Source organism: Myotis yumanensis, unplaced genomic scaffold, assembly GCF_028538775.1.
Source record: "Myotis yumanensis isolate MYYU_CA2020_CCGP unplaced genomic scaffold, mMyoYum1.0.hap1 SCAF_9, whole genome shotgun sequence".
Classification (NCBI taxonomy): domain Eukaryota; kingdom Metazoa; phylum Chordata; class Mammalia; order Chiroptera; family Vespertilionidae; genus Myotis; species Myotis yumanensis.
The window spans coordinates 50,936,822-50,957,197 of record NW_027223760.1 but is presented as its reverse complement, the minus strand read 5'-3'; the positions used below and the strand labels follow the sequence as shown (position 1 = coordinate 50,957,197).

Here is a 20,376-nt window from a genome sequence, read left to right as displayed (position 1 = left end):
CGTCAGGTTTCTTAGATACTTTCATTGAAGAGTATTCCTTCCCTTTATATCACCCCCTCTGACTCTTCTACTAGATTATAAACGCCACTAGAGGCCCGGTGCACGAGATTCGTGCATTGGTGGGGGGCATGGCCTGTGGGGATCGGCCCCCCGTGGGAGCACACTAACCACCAGGGGGCAGCTCCTGCGTTGAGCGTCTGCCCCCTGGTGGTCAGTGTGCATCATAGTGACTGGTCAACCAGTTGTTCCACCATTCGGTTGCTGGGCTTTTATTATATCGGATAAGAGCAGGTAAAATATCTTCTGCTCTCCATTTGTACCTCTAGTACCCAACACAGAACTAGGCCCTTACTAGATACAGTGGGACCTTGACTTACGAGTGTCCCGACTAACGAGTTTTTTGAGATACCAGCTGTCTCTCGGCCGATTTTTTGCATTGAGTTGACAGAGTAATTTGAGTTAACGAGCTCCTTAATGAGCTCCTTAACAAGCTCGGTCTCGGAACGAATTAAACTCACACGTCCAAGGCCCCACTATACTTAATTACTTGTTAAATGAATGTACTTGTTAAATGCTCCCTCTTGCTATCTCCAAGTTTTACCAATCTCCTCATCTTTCTACCTATTACCCTTCCAAGAAGCTGGCTCCAGCCAAAAGCAAAGTGTCCACTGTTATAACTGTTCCAATGATGGGCAGGAGCCCACAAATAGCCACCTGAAGAGAGGATCACTCTAATACACTGTCTTTCATTTATGCTGTAAATATTTATTAGGCAATTTCTATGTTCTACACACTGTTCTAAATGCTATGAACACATTACTGAACAAGGACAGATAAGGTGTCTGGCTGCTATAGACTGGATTGTGTCTCCCCAATATTCACATGCTGAAGCCCTAACCCCCCCATGAGACAGAGCTTTGAAAGAGGTGGTTAAGGTTAAATTAGGTCATAAAGGTGGAGCCCTGGTCTAATTGGTGCTCTTATATGAGAAAGAGATACCAAAACTCTCTCCCCACCATGTGAGGACACAGCAAGAAGGCAGCTTTCTGCAAGTCAAGAAGAGAGCTCTTATCTGAACTGGACCACACTGGCACCCTGATCTCAGATTTCCAGTCTCCAAAACTGTGAAAAAAGTTATTTCTGTTGTTTAAACCATTCAGTCTACGGTATTTTGTTATGACAGCCCAAGCAGACTGCATTCTAGTGCTGAAGTTATGTCCAATCTTAAAGAGAATTTAAAAATTTAGGAATGAGAAGGAAGAGAAGCACCTCATGTAATAAATAGTAGAGGAGAGAACCAAGATGGCGGCATAGGTTAACGACGAAGTTTGCTGCCTCGAACAACCACTTCAAAAATACAACTAAAAGATGGAACGGACATCATCCAGAACCACAGGAAGGCTGGCTGAGGAGAGATTCTACAACTAGAAGGAAAGAGAAATCCATACCGAGACTCAGAGGAGGCGCAGTGCAGAGGTGAAATACTAAGGTGCGGACTGCATGTGGACCGTGCCGGCGGCGCAGGGCGCGGCTGTTGTTTTCAATCGGGAGGGAGTTTCAGACTCTGAGCTCCAGATCTGGGCGAGTCTCTAGGGACCCAGACTCAAACGGGAGAAGCGGGAAGGCAGCTTTCTCTCCAAGGTTTGCAGCAGTTGCAGAGCCACTGGGGACGGAACTGAGAGCAGCCATAACTGCTCGCTCCGACCGCCCTGTAGATCCCCTGGGACCCGCCCCGCCCAAGCCCTGCACAGAGGCATTTGCCAGATAGCCTCAGGCAAAGGCTAGATTAGCACCGCCCTAGAGATTCAGCACAGAAGCTCTCCCACTGCAGACACAGCTGACTCTTATAGCCAGTTAGCCTGGAGGTCAATTCACCCCTAGTATTGCCGACAACAATTAAGGCTTAACTACAACAAGACTGCGTACAAAGACCACAAGGGGGTGCACCAAGAAAGCATAAAAAATGCAGAGACAAGAAAAAAACATGACAGAAATGAAGGATATAGAGCTAAAAAACGCACTTTTGAGGGCTTTCAATAATTTGCTAGAAACTGCCGATAAACTTGATGAGAGCCTCAAGAAATCTAATAAGACCCTCGATGTTGTGATAAAGAACCAACTAGAAATTAAGCATACACTGACTGAAATAAAGAATATTATACAGACTCCCAACAGCAGACCAGAGGAGCGCAAGAATCAAGTCAAAGATTTGAAATGCGAAGAAGCAAAAAACACCCAAACGGAAAAGCAAAATGAAAACAGAATCCGAAAATACGAAGATAGTGTAAGGAGCCTCTGGGACAGCTTCAAACGTACCAACATCAGAATTATAGGGGTACCAGAAGATGAGAGAGAGCAAGATATTGAAAACCTATTTGAAGAAATAATGACAGAAAACTTCCCCCACCTGGTGAAAGAAATGGACTTACAGGTCCAAGAAGCGCAGAGAACCCCAAACAAAAGGAATCCAAAGAGGACCACACCAAGACACATCATCATTAAAATGCCAAGAGCAAAAGACAAAGAGAGAATCTTAAAAGCAGCAAGAGAAAGAAACTCAGTTACCTACAAGGGAATACCCATACGACTATCAGCTGATTTCTCAACAGAAACTTTGCAGGCCAGAAGGGAATGGCAAGAAATATTCAAAGTGATGAATACCAAGAATCTACAACCAAGATTACTTTACCCAGCAAAGCTATCATTCAGAATTGAAGGTCAGATAAAGAGCTTTACAGATAAGGAAAAGCTAAAGGAGTTCATCACCACTAAACCAGTATTATATGAAATGCTGAAAGGTATCCTTTAAGAAGAGGAAGAAGAAGAAAAAGGTAAAGATACAAATTATGAACAACAAACATACATCTATCAACAAGTGAATCTAAGAATCAAGTGAATAAATAATCTGATGTACAGAATGAACTGGTGATTATAATGAATCAGGGACATAGAAAGGGAATGGACTGACTATTCTTGGGGGGGAAAGGGGAGTGGGAGATACGGGAAGAGACTGGACAAAAATCATGCACCTATGGATGAGGACAGTGGGTGGGGACTGAGGGCGGAGGGTGGGGTGGGACCTGGGAGGAGGGGAGTTATGGGGGGAAAAAAAAGAGGAACAAATGTAATCTGAACAATAAAGATTTAATTAAAAAAATAAAAAATAAATAAAAAAATAAATAGTAACTAAGACAACAAAAAGAAGGAACAGATACTGGCAAGAAATGGTTCATACTCATGCCTTAACAGAGGAAACCTCTAAATTGGAGGTAGCCTGAGATCTGACCCATCTCCCTATCTTACTAAAAAATAGTTGCTTAAATAAGCATATTTTTATCCACACCTCTGTCCCACAACCATACTCTTTATATCAGGGGTGAGGACTGTCCAGCCTGTGGGCTGCATAAGACCCGAGGAATCATCTGGGCTGGCCCTGCCAAGGCATTCATTAGGGGTGAGTTAATTAAATGTTTGACCAAATACAGCAGGCTAATTTTTAAGTTGATTAATTGTGCAGCCTGAGAATGATGTTATAAATATCCACATATCCTTGGCAGAAAAAAGCTTCCCCACTGCTGCTTTACATGAATGATAAATGGTAAGAAAACTTAATGCCACATGGAAAAATCCATCCTAAACAACAAATAGAAAGTATTACTATATTTTAAAAACTATTTGATTTACACGGCACTCAATGGAGAATCATCAGGATTTCTTTGATGTTATGCATGTAAAATACAGTATCATCCACAAAATCTGATTACAGTAACTCATACAGAATCAAAGAACTTGAGAGAGACTAGCAAACCCTTCTCATTTCAGACAGAAGTAAAGTGAAAACCAGATGTTTTGGTTCTTGTCCAACACCTCCCAACTCCCATTCTAGATTACTGCATAGAGAAAAAAAATCAGCTACATCATTTGCAGAGCCCGACCCAAATTGAAAATACAGCCGCCACCCCCCCTTGTTAAAAAATTAAGGTGACAGCCCTTCTAAATGATGGGCCTCATGTGACTCACTGGTTGCATACCATAAAACTGGCCCTGAGCAGAGAAGTACATCTAAAAGCACCCTCTTGCCGAAACCGGTTTGGCTCAGTGGATAGAGCGTCGGCTTGCGGACTGAAAGGTCCCAGGTTCGATTCCGGTTAAGGGCATGTACCTGGGTTGCGGGCACATCCCCAGTAGGAGATGTGCAGGAGGCAGCTGATCGATGTTTCTCTCTCATCGATGTTTCTGACTCTCTATCTCTCTCCCTTCCCCTCTGTAAAAAATCAATAAAATATATTAAAAAAATAAAAATAAAAAATAAAATAAAAGCACCCTCTTAAAAAATGTCTTTCTTTATAATCCAATACACAATATATATGGAATCTGGCTCATGAGCATAAATATGGCTCATATTCATAGGAATATGGTGGAGAACCAAGAAAACTGAACCTGAGGTCAGAAGACCTCCAGCCCACTCACTAGGTGAACCTATGACACGCGTGTCAGAGGTGACATGTGAACTCATTTTTTTGGTTGATTTTTCTTTGTTAAATGGCATTTAAATATATAAAATAAATATCAAAAATATAAGTCTTTGTTTTACTATGGTTGCAAATATCAAAAAATTTCTATATGTGACACGGCACCAGAGTTAAATTAGGGTTTTTCAAAATGCTGACACGCTGAGCTCAAAAGGTTCGCCATCACTGAGCTAGACCCTAACAAGTCCTTTAATATTCCAAGACTATCAAATGGAGACAGAACCTAGCCTATCTCCATCTCACAAAGTTGTGACAATCAAACTGACTTCTGCACATCACACAGACGATGTATCACTATGAGTCCCTTACACATCCCTAGAATTTAATGTTTTGAAGTGTTGGAGACATTGAAAAATTGGGGGCATAAGGGGTGGTGGAATCTGCAATAATTACAGCTGATAGTTAGATCCTCACCTTCCAGTTTAACAAGTCAAGCGCTCACTTCCCATCAGGGGTGTCTGAGCGAAGGAAAGCCATGTCGCTTCTGTGTCCCTCAGCAGAAGACCGATAGCAGGATTGTGCAACAGAAACATAGTGTGAATCATAGTTTTCTAGTAGCCACACTGAAAAATAAAAAGAAATAGATGAGATTAAATTTAATAATGGACTGACTATTCTTGGGGGGGGAAGGGGTGTGGGGGATGCGGGAAGAGACTGGACAATAATTGTGCACCTATGGATGAGGACAGTGGGTGGGGAGTGAGGGCGGAGGGGGGGGTGGAAACTGGGTCGAGGGGAGTTATGGGGGGAAAAAAGAGGAACCAATGTAATAATCTGAACAATAAAGATTTAATTTTAAAAAAATTTAATAATGTTTAAGTATTATCCTTTTCAATGTGTAATCAACGTAAACATTATTGAGACTTTTTCTGTTTGGGTACCAGCTTGGAAAGCCAATGTGTATTTCACACTAACAGCCTATTTCAACCGCACGTGGCTACTGGACTGTGGTCTGTAATACTAAGCGTACAAGGTAGCCAATCACGCTTTCACATGCATTTTTTTTTTGTCGTTTTCTACTTTTCTGACTATGACCAAAAAAACAACAGTAGCAGTTTCAATAAATTCCAACCACCTCCATCTTCTAGGCCCTATAGGCACTTGTATCTATATGCAAATTGCCCTTCAAGTTAGGCAAAAGGCCATCATTTGCTGGGCCGATTCGGTGGAATTTTCACGACTCCTACACGCCGAGAACAGAACTGACCGGGGATAGACGACAACCAGCGCAGGGCTGGTCGCGATTCCGGGGAGACCGGGAGTCCGAGGGCGGCTCCCACGCTCCGGCACCTGGCGGATCCTCGGGTCCTCGGCGAGGACGCAGTTCCGCACAAACCCGCCGCCGCCGAGGCTGCAGCGCGGCCCCAGCGCCGGGAAGCCCCTGCGGGAGCTCGGGCGGCCCGCCACCCCGAGGCGCCCTCCGAAGCCCCGCGCGGTTCCCGCAGCGCGAACCCGGCTCCCAGCGCCCGGGCCCCGAGGAGGCCCCCGGTCCGCCCCCGCCCGGCCTTTCACGGCGCCCCTGATCCCTCGACTCTGGCCTTCCTTTCGGGAGAACGAGACCCAGCCGGGCCGCACTCACCGACTTAGGAGACCGCGCGGGCGCCGCACAGCCGCCTCCAGCCTGGTGGCCGCGCTCCCGCCGCGGGAGCCACCCCCGACACGGGCAAGATGGCGGCGCGGCCCGTAACGTGGGCCCACCAGCCAGGACCCACGACCCCACAGCCGCGCCTCCGCGACGCGCGGCCACGCCTCGGGCTCGGAAGGGGAGTTCCCGGCCCACGAGCTCCGCCCCTTCACGAGCCCGGGAGTCGGCCCGCCCCGGAGCGGGGGGAGGGGGGAACTTCTCGGGAGACCACGCCCCCAGCGCACTAGTCCGCTCCTGCTGGCCCCGCCCCCAGCACATTGGTCCGCTCTTGGAGGCCCCGCCCCCAGCGCACTGGTCCGCTCCTGCTGGCCCCGCCCCCAGCACATTGGTCCGCTCCTGCAGGCCCCGCCTTCAGCGCCCGGATTCGCTCCTGCTGGCCCCGCCCCAATCTCTGGGGCGGGCTCCTGGCCAGGGACCTGGGCAGCTTCTCAGAATCACTGTTATTGTTTTAAGCACTTCATATGCTTTAGTTAATTTGGTATGTTAAAATTTTCATTAAAAATTTAAGTCGATCGATGTATGAGAAAGGCCCAGGTATTTCGTTCACGATTTATTCTCTCATTTTCTCATTCCACAACCAAATCTGCCTATGGTGTAGCTGGCACCAATGCTGGGGACTCCAGAATGAACCAAAAGACATGGTCTCACAGGAAGCAGGCAGAGTGATGCCTCTTTGCGGCTAAAACAGTGCTCCACGGGAGGGGCGCCCCCTTAATTTTGGGGAGTCAGGAACGTTTCTTTGAGGCCCACTCTGTTGAGAAATGAAGGATGAGTGTGGGGTTAGCCAGGAAAGGGAACAGGATTGGGTTTGGAAGAGAAGAGTCTTCTTGGGTGAAGGAAGAGCAAGTGCAAGGTCAGGGGGAGGGCAAAGCCATGGGGTAGCAGTGCAGTATGGATGTATGAGTAGAGGAGTGGGGAGAGATTAGTATGCTGTATCAGAAAGGCATTTGGAAACCAGGTCAGTGAATTTGGATGGACTTTTTCCTAAAAGCATTGGTGAAGTCATTTCATTGAAGGTTTCTAACCAGGCCAGTGGTGTGATCAGTTTGGGGGAGAAAAGGGAGAGGGACAGGGTTAGTATCCCAATGAGAGATGATGGTAACCCAGCCTACCAGTCATGTGCAGAGTGGGGATAGAGAGAATTGTGTGACCTGAGGAATGTTTACAAAGTGGGATGATTGACTGAGTGAGGGAGAGTTTTCTAGATTTCTGGCTCCCCCATTACAGCAAATGGTGCTGCACCAGTGTGACAAATCTTACATAGGTTTTCTTCAGATTTCTGGCAATCTTTGCTTGTCTGTTCATGCTTAAAAATGGATGGTGTCAGGCTACTGGTGATTGATGTAAAAGAGCTTAGTTCTGATGACCTTCAAGGAAGAACATTCTGTGGAGTACGTGACTGTCTAATCCCAGCTCCCTTTACTTCCACATGTAAAAATCAGTTTTACCTGAGAGCAAGTTTCGCTCTTAGGCATCAAGAGGAAATTGTGGTCCTGTAAACATTTGACATGGCTTAGGTAATCGTTTTACAAAGGTTGAAGATGAGATCTGAGATATTTAATAGACATATATTTTTTAATATATATAACTTTTTATTGATTGAATTTTTTTTTTAGAGAACGAGAGAGAGAAACACTAATTTAGGCATTTATTGGTTGTTTCTTGTATTTGCCCTGACCGGAGATTGAATCCGCATCCTTGATGTATCAGGATGATGCTCTAACCAGCTGAACTACCTGACCAGGGGCAAGAACTGAGATGTTTTAAAATAGTGTTTTTCAAAAGTATTCTAGCATACTCCCAAATTATATAAGTCAATGCACTTATTCATGCATTTGGGGGATTACATCTAATGTTGTCATAAGAAACTTACATAGCTGCCAAGGTTATGATTTTTAATACATTTTTTATTGTTGACACAATTAGCGATGTCCCCTATATCTCCCCACTTTTTCTTCCTCCTCTCTGCCTGTGCCCTGCCCAGGCCTTCACCTCATTATTGTCTGTGTCAATGGCTATGCATATATGCACATATATTCTGGGTTTTTTGGTATCCTCACTCGAGGATATTTTTTTCCCCATTGATTTTTAGAGAGTGAAAGGGAGTGAGGAGAGAGAGAAACATTGATGTGAGAGAGACACATCTATTGGTTGCCTCCCACATGTGCCCTCACCAGGGCTCAAACCTGCAACCGAGGTTCATGCCCTTTACTGGGAATCAAACAGGCCACCCTTCGGTGCCTGTGCTGATGCTCTATCTACTGAGCAACACTGGCTAGAGCTGCATTCATATTCTTTGATCAATCTCTCCCCCTCCTCCCCACCTTCCTCTGTTGCATCCAACAAAACTTAAATACTTTAATGATGGTTTCTAACTATTTTCATTTTTAAATTTTGTGAGTAAGCTATTCTTTAGTTACAGGGAATTCTATATTATTCTATTTTTTCTTCTTGAACTTTTATATCCGTCCTACTTACTCCCACTGGATTATTTGTTTGTTCGATAACAAACAACTAAAGAGCATATACTATGTGCCAGATACTTTACAAGATAGTTCACTTAACACTCCAAGGTTGGGTGCCCTGAGAACCATATTCTAAGATGGAGATTAGGATTAGGATACTTATTAAGAAATGTTCTTGGGATCAACACCTGCAGAAGGTGGGAGAAAGATGCAGGATTGGATGGAGTGAGAAGCTGAGCTGTGATTCAGAGTCAACAAAGGCCTCAGCCAATTCTTGGGAAACTTTAGAACTGGACTGGCCCTTCAGAGATGTCTTGAGTTGGGACAAGAGTTCCAGGCCTTTATACTACCGACTGATGTGGATATGCCATGATGTGAGCTGTCCCTAGAAGGAAATGGGACTTTGAATGAGGCCATTTTCTCAGGCAAGGCAATCCCTAAAGAAGGCTGACAAATGTTCGTCCATTTTTACTGAACAGGTAGAGTTAATGTGTTAAAAGTTCTATGCATGCCCTAACCCTGTGGTCGGCAAACCGCGGCTCGCGAACCACATGCGGCTCTTTGGCCCCTTGAGTGTGGCTCTTCCACAAAATACCACGTGCGGGCGCGCATGTACAGTGCGATTGAAACTTTGTGGCCCATGCACAGAAGTCAGTATTTTGTGGAAGAGCCACACTCAAGGGGCCAAAGAGCCGCATGTGGCTTGCGAGCCGCAGTTTGCCGAGCCGCAGTTTGCTAACCACTGCCCTAACCGGTTTGGCTCAGTGGATGGAGTGTTGGCCTGAGGACTGAAGGATCCTGGGTTCAGTTCTGGTCAGGGGCACATGCCTGGGTTGCAGGGTCCGTCCCCAGTGGGGGGCGTGCAGGAGGCAGCCGATCAATGATTCTCATCATTGATGATTCTCTCTCTCTCCCTCTCCCTCCCCCTCTGAAATCAATAAAAATATATTTTTTAAAAAGTTCTATGCATGTGTGACCTCATCTTCATGATACCTACTATTCATAATGCAAGGATTGGAGGTAGTGAGGGTCACCCTTTGCAGCTGGAAGACTGGTGAGAAAGCCCAAAGTCTATATATGGATGGAAGCACCAGGAAGCATGGTGGGGGTTGCAGCTCCAAGTCACAATCAGCTTTACTTATTTTCGTCTCCATGTCTTTAACTGCTGTGTAGACCTGTTCAGTAAAAATGGACCAGTGGGTGTTAGACTATCACCCTCACCATTCAAGAGAAATCAAACTCCTCCTCCTGTGGGGATAAGCGAATAAGGGGAGGATTAAGTACCAAAAGTTATACACTAGCAGAAGTGTCATATACACTAACAGGGCATCATATTTGTTAAAGAAAATGGAAATGTCAATCAACATTCCTGTTGGAACTACAGTCATTCATCAGTTGCAATCATTGGTTTACTAAGGATACAAGAATTTGGCAAAAATCTATGAAAGTGTTCTGTGAGAATCAATAGAGGATAATGTATATTTTGTTATTACTTGTACACTACATACCCCTTTCTATCAGTAGCATTTATAATAAACTTATGGACACATAATCACACACACTTTTTTTTTTTTTTCAGAGAGCCAATTGTTAAATACTTTTCAGAAAACCGCTGGGTACTGTCCTTCATTTCCTTCCCTTTTCTAGGCCAATTAACTGCTTCCTAAGTATTTCTCAAAATTATTCACTTCTTTCCAATCCCACTGCTGGTCTTGAGAGCCTTATTGGCTCTCTTTGGCATTTTAGTAAGGTTCCTGGTAGGTCTCTCAGTCTCTAGGCTTGCTTTCCTGGAATTAATTCTTCACAAAGTCACCAGAGTGAGTTTTCTAATATGAAAATGTAATCATGTCACTCCTCTGCTTAAAATTGTTTCATGCTTCCTCATTGCCCTCAAGATAAGTTCCAAGCCTTTTAACATGGCATAAACTTAGTTACTCTCTGGTGCCTGCACTTCCAACCTCTGTGGCACAGTATGGGCTGGTGCCCTCTCTGCAGGTCTTATTTATAGGTAGTATCACACTGCACTGCCATTGCCTTTTTTGTCTAATACTTTATTATTAAAATTTTCAAACATACAGAAAAGTTGACAGCAAATACCAGCACCTTGATTCTGCAATTAACATTGGACATATAATTGACATATCTTCCCTATCATATATTTATTCATCTACCCATCTCGCTACCCATCTTCTTTTATAATGCATTGCAAAGTAAGTTGCAGACACAAGTACAATTGGCTCCCAAACACTGCAGCATGGTACCATCAACTAGAGTTTGATATTTGATTACCTAAAAACATTTTTTTGGGTAAAATTTGCCATTGCCTTTTACTTGCCTATCTCCTCCACTGGGTTGAAGAGACTGGATCTTATTTTATTTGTTTTCTATCCAATGCCTCTCCATAGTAGAAACTAAATTAATGTTTATTAAATGAATGATTTTCAGATTACATCAGATGTTACTTCATTTCTTGATTCATATATAAAAGTAGTTTTGTCACCCCATTGATTTATCTCATTATTTTCCTACCCTGAGAATTTGCAGAAAGCAACTTACACTCTACCTGTTCAGAGGCAATTAGGAATTTTAATCTGTCAGTGATCATAGACAAGACACCATGTCTTTCTACAAAGTCCCACAAGGTGGTGCCCAAATATCTTTTTTCAAACAATAGTTCCAGACTACCCAATGTCAGTTCTCACTGATTTGTTATATCTGGCATTTCTGAATTTGATCACTTAGTATAATAGAAAATATATACTTAAATAAATGTTATATATATTAAGTAAAATTATACATGTGTAATTTCAAAATCTATAGTTCTGGATATAAACAATGAACCATGATTCTAATAGTACCTTATATTAGTGTAGGGGTTTATGTCATTAAAAGATTTTTAGCCTGGCCAGCGTGGCTGAAATAAAAGCCATATTTTTCAGACATAAGTTGTTGGCCACAGACCAACAATTGTTGTTCTCCTGCTCTGGTACAAACCTGGATGGTACAAAGGCTTAGCTTCTTCCTGCGGTATTTAGGAATAATGAAAGATGGCCAACTGACTCACAAACATCTAAACTTTATTCCCTCACTGACCCCTGGTATGACCTTCGGATGGGTCACAACATCTGCCCTCTATTTTGCTATCTGTGAAATGGACAAATCAAACAAAAGTGGTATCTAAGTTTCCCTCCAGTCCTGAGATTCAATGCTACCATTTGTCCCCAATACAAGAAAAGGTTAAATACCATCTAGTGGGCAATCAAATAAAGCACTAAGATAGAGCACAAAACTTTCTATTACCTGAAAGTAAAGCCAACTAAAAAAAAAAAAGAAAGAAAGTACTTTCCTCAATAAAAGTAGAATTCGGTCCAAGCTTAAATAGATCTAATCTTTCTCTTTTGGACAACTCAGCATGAAAAACCTGACTGCTCTATCCACTGACTGAAAATAATAATTTAAAAAAAAAAATCGAACATTCAAACCTATGACAGAACAAAACCTATCCACTTTCAGATATTTCTTAGAAAGGAAAACTGTAATTTTTTTCCAGAGGGCACTCTGTCTTTTTAGGATAAAATTATTTGCTCTTAGTAAAGAATAAATAACGCAGAATAAAATATCAATTATGAAGGAAAATCTTAGAGAAAGATTTTACTAGTCATAAGATTGGTACAATGGAAATTACCCTGTCACTGTGATTTAGGGTGTTGCATATGTGGCACAATTTTTCAAGCCCAGGACCAAGTGCCAAACAATGAAGCAAGACATATCAGGGAGTAAACAATACAGAACTAACTGAGTAGAAGGAATGCGGAAGAGCCAACTCCATCAGAATTTGGTGAGGGGTGGAGCACTGGAGTCACGCTGCTCCAGACTTAAGCAATGCCACATTTTCTATATTTGATTCCCAATGACAAGTTCCACTTCCCTATTGTCTTTGAATGCTTTTCATCCTTTCCTAAGTTCATAAATAAGACCAATAGCATTTTGGTGTTTCTTTAATTTCCTTAAGAATGACATGAGAGAATGTCCAAGTTATACTCTTAAAGACAAGAAGGATAATAAATCCCAGAAACTTCAGAGCTTTGGGGCAAATGTTATAAATTCCACTACACCAAGATTTTATACTGGAAAAAAACAAAAAACAAAACAGAAGAGGACTTCTGACAGCAAACCAAACTAGGTAAGAGGCTTCATTTTCTTCTCACTTCTTGATAAGGTTCTTTTCTATTCTCTAAAGGCAGTATGGGAAGTGGGTGAATTGGAAGAAAGACTGTGAAACATTTCACTGTACCTTGATCTCAGTCTAGACCTATGTGATACAAGTTGAAACTGACATGTTACTAGCCTTTTATTTGTTTCTGCAACATTGTGCAGATAAAACCTGCTATTATATACAAGTTATCCTAAACCTTGATTCCTTTTAAATGATCCTAGGACCCCCAAATACCATCACTACTGAAATGGAGATCTTGGCACTGGTCCCCAAACAAATAAAGCCAATATAGCCCTGGCCTGTATTTAGAACATCGGTCCTTACACTGAAGAGTCTCGGGTTTGATTCCCAGTCAAGGGCAGGTTACCTGGTTGCAGGTTCAATCCCCCGAGGCAATCAAAAATGTGTCTCTCTCACATCAATGTTTTGATGTCTCTCTCTCTCTCTCTCTCTCTCTCTCTCCCTTCCGTTTTCCTCCCTTCCACTCTCTCTAAAATTCCATGGAAATAATATTCTTGGGTGAGGATTAACAAAAATAAACAAAATTTAACTTAAAAATAAAGCCAATATAGATTCTACTTAGGTAGAGTATTAACATTTTTTTTTAATTGAAAAGGATTTGCTGTTTAGCAGTGCTCTGGAGGAGAGCAATCTGGTGTATCATGGTTCTCAAGTGAACAATGAACACTAAAAAATTACTTCCAATAATCATTCATTCAACATGTATTCATGGGGTGCTTACTCTAATCCATCTCCAGGAGTAACCGTAAAAATAGTGTACTATCTGCCTTCTATAAAGCCATGCCTCAGACCAATTGTCCAAAGAACATGGACTCCACCCAAGTTGTCTTTCTTTAGTCATCAATGCTACCCATGCTCTCTTAATTGGTCTGTGCATGCCGAATTGCACACTAATTCAAGATCATCCATTAAGATTAAGATTTTAGTCTTTAGCTTAATGTACCATTTCTCTAGGTGCAAAGCTAATTGCCAGATATAAATCGATAGAACACAAGATTTTCTTTTGTGTTATCTACCCAATTTAGTGCCCATTGGTACACCTGACAACTAGAGGTGGAAAACCTTGGGTTTAGGTGATCCTATTTGATGGATGAGCAGGCAGGACTCCAACCCTCCATCCATCAGATAAAAAGCAGAAGGGCTTTCTTCCATTCCGCCCCCACAGGGGTCACCTGTTTCCTTCTTAGAGGCACTATTCTTCTTCAAGTTGTTAAACTACTTCATGAAAAGTTAAACTACCTTCTGAAAAATGTCACTTCTTTATAGCATGATTCTTATCTCACAAAAGTGCAAAATGTGGCTATTGTCCACAGGCCATTTAAAATCTATATGTGACCCTAGCTGGTTTGGTTCAGTGGGTAGAGCGTCAGCCTGGGGACTGAAGGGTCTTAGGTTTGATTCTGGTCAAGTCAAGGGCATATGCCCTGGTTGCGGGCTCGATCCCCAGTAGTGGGTGTGCAGGAGGCAGCTGATCAATGCTTCTCTCTCATTATTGATGTGTCTATCTCTCTCTCCCTCTCCCTTCCTTTCTGAAATCAATAATATATATGAAAGTATATAAAAAATAAAATCTATATGTGTAAATATATAAATATATATGTTTGCTTCCTGGGAAATCCCATTTTACTTCTGCAATGCACCTACTGTTCCTTCTTTCTATTACCAAAGCCCCACAAAACTCCCTTCCTTTCTTAAGAACTGCTTTGTGGTGAGGAGATGATGAAAGCCCAAGCATTCACCTGGACACTTAATTTAATGATGCAAGAGTGGTTATAAGTGAGTCTCAGGGGTCAGGTAGTCCCCAGTTAAGATCCCATTCTGGCATTCTCTAGTATTAGTATAACAGTGGGCAAGTGGCCGAACTCCTTTCTACTTCAACATCCTCATCTGCAAAAGTGAATTCTTAGAGTACTTACTATAGGTAGGTGGTTGTGTTTTTGGAGGTCTAGATGCCATAATGTGTGTCAAGCACTTAGCATGGTACCTCGCTTGGTAAAGTGTTCATGCAATGGAAACCATTGTTACAATAAGCAGATGCATACATGCTAACATGTATTCCTAAGAAAGCTGATTTAAAAGAATTATAGCACGAACGATTATATTGCTTTCTCTAGTCATCTTGCTAATCTCTATCTCTGAGACTGTCCTAGAGAAGCCTCCCTGTTAGTTGTGTAGGGGTCAAGTGGCCTCTTGGCTCATATTTTGTACAACAAACATTGTTAAATGTTCATTGTTGATAAACATCGACTTAATATGGGCTGTAACCATAAGGTGGAAAATAGGAAAAAGGGAGAATGGAACCACTGCAGGGACCACCTTTCCTGGATAGAAACCTCAGAATACTGACCCTTGTAAACCTACATCTTATTTTACAGTTTGAAAGGATCTTGATCAATAATTAAATGCACTGCCTCCTTTTATAAGTGGGAAACTGAGGTCCCAATGTTACAGAGAGAACCCAGGACTAAATTTAGGTCGCTCTTCCACACTATATTGTGCAAACCTTTTATTATGAAAACTTTCAAAAATCAGAAATATAGAAAGATTGGAATAATGAGCTTGTACATGTTCATCATCCAGTTTCAATCATTATCAACCCATTGCCTCTCTTGGAAAACACTGCAGTTTTGCATCTGAATCAAGAGTCATTTATAATCCTTCACAAAGCTGTTTAGAACTACTATCTAACAGAGCACATACCCCAGGCAAAGAAATGTAAAAATAGAAAGTGAAGAACATAGCATAAGAAACGAAGGCAGACTCAGTAAGTGCCTAAAATGTAAAAAATTTTCTCAAGCTGTTTTTAAAACAGTCTGGAAAACATAGATTTGTTCCGAAAGGACACTGTTCCTTTAAATTACTTACTGATCCCACCCAAATCTTGCACCCTGGCCAAATGCCTGACCACTCTTGCTTTAACTTAGTCTAATAAACATGAATAAAAGATTGCAAAAGATCCAAAGCAAGGACCATTTTTATTTTCCACAGAACAGAGATATATTCACTAGCCAATTCTATCCCCAACGATGGTCCTTGCTTTGGCCTTTCCGTAACCAGTCTTTAGTTCCTGTTTGACAAACTTTATAAGGTAAGACATAACTGCTTTCTTTTAATCACTTGTAATCAGAGAGGACCACTGTGGAACTGTGGAAGATTAAATTGTTTACATACTTACAATGTGAAGAAAGCTTATCAAAAAATTTTATCCTCTGCTATTACTTTAAATCAATTATTAGAAAAATATGACTAATTATAAAATTTTAAAATGTAGAAATTTATCATTTATTTAAAGTTATTTAAAAATTAATTTTTAATGTACATTCTACTGCATAGCAAAATAATAATGTTAATATCTTTGGGGTATCTTCTTCTTAATTTGGAACATGTTTTTATAATTAAGTATTAACTGCAGAATACTTTAAAACTTGGCAAGTATGGCAATTTGAACAAAGTATTTATACATCATTTTATTTTTAGATAGAAACAAATGAGATGCACTGTGAATAAAATTGTTAAACTCTGCTGAAAGATAATTTCATTTATGAAAAGTATAAAATATAAAGTCTCTTGGAGTTATTGATCCTAATAGTTACTATCAAAATTTTAGGCAAAAATATGGCATTTGGTTAAGTTTAATCTTTTTTCTGCATTTATAAAATTTAGCCAATAGTAAACATAGAGGTTTATATTTCTTTCACTTAATAATGGCATCCTCCCCACCCCGAAACCTGTTTTACTTGTATGTGATATTTAAATGAGAGAAAGATGGGAATTATTAAAAATGGAAGCAAAATAAAACATGGTAAATATTAGAAATAAATGGGCTTTTAAGATGCCAAACTAATAAAGATTTCAGAAAGGCAGGAAAAAAAAAAAAAACTAAAAAAAGAAAAGTGGAGAGATATAAGCATGTCCTATGGCCAATATCAGAAAACAGAAAGGAACACCAGACTTTGGTTTGGGGGAGCTAAATAAAAAATGTTAAAGCAAATAGTAATAAAATATGAGACATTGTGATTATTACTAATGATTAAGTTACATTAGTGGACAATGTCTATCAGAGGTTCAGGTAGGAATTCATGATTATATTCCAAGAAAACTATGAACAGGTGCTTAGTTTTGGAGAAAGATAAGTCTTAATTTAAAGCCAGCATTTTCAAAGCCCAAAATGAGGCCTACAAATGAGAAAAAAAGTGGTCTTCTTCTCCTGATGCCACATGGTTATAACCTTTAGGTTTTTGAAGAGTCATCTTGATCATTGATCATGTAGCTTTAAAATCTCTCTCTTGTTCTCAATGAGAGTAAGTTCTCAGTTTATGAGAAGTTCCTTCTGGTATAGGCTCAACAAAAAGAAAAGTCATATGTAATACCAGGGACATGGTGTTATTCCTTTCCCCCTAAAATGCAATAGCAGCTATGTTTTGCTACATAGCTGTATCCTTACATTAATCTTCAGAATTAAATTTGAACATCCTTTTGTATTCTTCTCATTGGTTAGCAAGGGGATGTCCTCTGTATATTCTAGCTCCTTAGCACAGCGGTTCTCAACCTGTGGGTCGCAACCCCTTTGGGGGTTGATCGACCCTTTCACAGGGGTCGCCTAAGACCATCGGAAAACACATACATAATTACATACTGTTTTTGTGATTAATCACTATGCTTTAATTATGTTCAATTTGTAACAATGAAAATACATCCTGCATATCAAATATTTACATTACGATTCATAACAGTACCAAAATTACAATTATGAAGTAGCAACGAAAATAATTTTATGGTTGGGGGTCACCACAACATGAGGAACTGTATTAAAGGGTCGCGGCATTAGGAAGGTTGAGAACCACTGCCTTAGTACAATTCTTGTTCTTTCCTTTAACACCCACCTGTCTTCACACCTTAGCATCCCTGGTCTAAAGAGTAATTGACCTTCAGTCAATTGCACTTGATGTACTTGCTAGCAGGATGTTTGGCCCTATTGATACAAAGTCAGCTTAATAAACTTCCTGCTATATTATCCTATTTGAGAAACAGACTATGGCATGAGCCATTCATTGGTTCATTCCCAACCCAACAGTTTTGCTTTCCTTGGCATTTCTTCATCTGGCAGGTATGAAAGATTTTCAGTCACTCATCTCATTCTTCACTGCTTTTGCATCTATTTCTACCCCCTACTCAGAGCCTGGAAAAATCATGTTCATGATTTCCCAGTTCCCATTCCCTCAAGGCAAGGTGCCAAAGAAGGAAAATGTGATTCCTTTCCCAGAACTTCTGAAGTCAATATAATTTAAGCAGGCATTCTGAAACCTTGGCTCAGAATAAGCTTTCTTATCCATTCTTGGGTATACTGAGCTAGCCACACGTGAATCTTTTCTTACCAGGCAAGAGTGTGAATTTAAAGTTATTTCATGTATAGCTGGGCATACTGAGTGATGGAAATGACTGAAGACTTTAATACAGGCTTGGACTTTTTTTTATGTTATTAACTAGACTTTGTAATATTTTAATTGTCAAAATAAAGTCTCAGGCAAAGTCTCTCTCAAATAACCAGAATCCAAAATGCCATTGATATGAAAGGAACAAAGATGAAAAAACAGACCCATCTCATGGACTTCCAGAACCTATGAGATCTGGAAGTGTGAACACAGTCAGCCTATACTCTGCATTTTCTTAGACTTGGAACAGGGCAATGTATTTTAAATGTTAGGTACTGCTTAGGTGCAGGGAACAGAGCAGGGTGTTGGGGTCCAACCCCAGCAGGTCCAGGGGTTCCCAAAAGTGTGGACGGAGTCGGCAAAGAAGGAATGACACGGAGACAGCGTTCAGTTGATCAGCAGCCTAGCCAGGATCTCTGGCCACAATCTCCAGCCAAGTTCTGTCCAGGATCTCCAGCCAGGTTCTGTTTAGGATCTCCAACCAGGTTCTGTTTAGGATCTCCAGCCAGGTTCTCCAGGTTCTCCAGCCAAGTTCTGTCCAGGATCTCCAGCCAGGTTCTGTAGCCAGGTTCTGACCAGGTTCTCTTGCCATGATCTCTCGCTAGGTTCTCCAGGTTCTCCAGCCAGGTTCTATCCAGGTTCTCCTGCCATGTTCTGTCTAGGTTCTCCAGCCAAGTTCTGTAGCCAGGTTCTGTCCAGGATCTTTTGCCATGTTCTCTCGCTAGGTTCTGTCTCTAGGTTCGGTCAGGCTTGGACTTTTTATTGTTAATCTACCCAGAAAAATAGTTTCACATGGCTGTTCAGAAGGGGTGCTTCCTGATTTCGAGTCCCATTTCGGTCCATTAGCTGGAAGAACAGCTGCACAAATCTATTTTTGCTCTCATATTCTTTTGATTTATTGGATATGCAGTTGTGGTCCAACTTGGAACTCTAGTGGAGATACAGTTTCCAAAACAAGAGTAGAAAAGAGAAAAGTCAACCTAATTTTTGACTTGACCTCTGAACTCACTGAAGTTGTGAGTACACATAGTAAGACTGAAATATGGTGGTTCTCTACAGCCCAGAAAAATATCAGGCTGATCAGGGATTAGTTATAATGAAAATGAATGAAACAACCATGTGACAGTCTGAATGTGGAAATGTCAAAGCAGACCCTGTGATTAAACCAAAATGGTACAGAAATGTGTTAAATGGCTCTCCCAACTTCCTGCTTCCCATAATAAAACGGGAAATTCAAACTACTTAGATGTAACTCTTTGATTGATAGTAATATTTACTAATAAATGTTTGGTTATAGTGCCATGATTTATTTGGCTTAGAAACTTTTAAAATCTCAATGTGCATATTCTTCTATAAATATGAATGAAAACTCTTTTCTCCATTCACATGCCAGTTTTCAATTCTGCTGGAGTGGAATTAAAAATAGTAAGCATTATATTTTATTATAGTATTTACAACTGATTTTTCTATTAAAGGTGCTACAAGCAGATGATTTTTCACCATCTACCAAAATGTGGAACAGACATTTTGTCTTTTATCTCCTGATTTTGCCAGCTTTTATGAGTCAAACCATTTATGGACAAAGAAAGAAAGGATCAAAGCCCAATTTACTTGCAAGGAGAAATGATCTCCAGGGTAAAAAAAAAAAGTTTTATTTTTGTTTTTAATGATTAGTTTTAGCCTGTTCAAACACTAACATGCATTTTCACCAGTAGCATTTGATGCAAATAACAAACTATATATATGTGCATACATGTGACTTTCTACTTTGATATGATTATATTATGATAGTGAGATACCTTACATACTTACAGGGCATACTTATAAACATCAGAGTTTTTAAAGCACTTGTACATTTATTATCTCGTTTAAGCCCCACAGTAATCTTATAAAATAGGCATGAGAGAGAATGCCACTTTCATCTTACGGATAAAGAACTGCGGCCCAGAGAGGCCAAGTGGTACACCCAAGGCCATAGGCAAATTAACTAGTCAGAGCGACTAAGATTCAGTCTTAAATTCCCTGCTTTTAAGTTTCTTTCTCCCTTCCTGTAGCTACAGTGTAA

General features: G+C 41.0%; 2 protein-coding genes across 3 annotated transcripts in view; one reads left to right on the top strand and one right to left on the bottom strand.

Annotated features, from left to right (window-relative positions):
- The window catches only part of MIOS (meiosis regulator for oocyte development), a 37,363-nt gene extending 31,131 nt beyond the window's left edge, over positions 1 to 6,232 (bottom strand). The window contains exons 1-2 of the mRNA XM_070424321.1: positions 6,112 to 6,232; positions 4,947 to 5,095 (exon numbers count right to left, since the gene is read on the bottom strand). The gene's annotated coding sequence lies outside the window, so the exon portion shown is untranslated. The remainder of the gene's footprint in view (positions 1 to 4,946; positions 5,096 to 6,111) is intronic.
- A 6,406-nt stretch (positions 6,233 to 12,638) lies between these two features.
- COL28A1 (collagen type XXVIII alpha 1 chain) overlaps positions 12,639 to 20,376 on the top strand; it is a 143,091-nt gene continuing 135,353 nt past the window's right edge. The window contains exons 1-2 of one of the 2 annotated variants that reach the window (XM_070425131.1): positions 12,639 to 12,825; positions 19,787 to 19,946. In XM_070425131.1, coding sequence (XP_070281232.1) covers positions 19,823 to 19,946 — 124 coding nt within the window. In that variant the 5' untranslated portion in view covers positions 12,639 to 12,825; positions 19,787 to 19,822. Of the gene's footprint in view, positions 12,826 to 15,881; positions 15,968 to 19,786; positions 19,947 to 20,376 lie in introns of those variants that run through there. The other variant, XM_070425130.1, reaches the window with a different exon arrangement.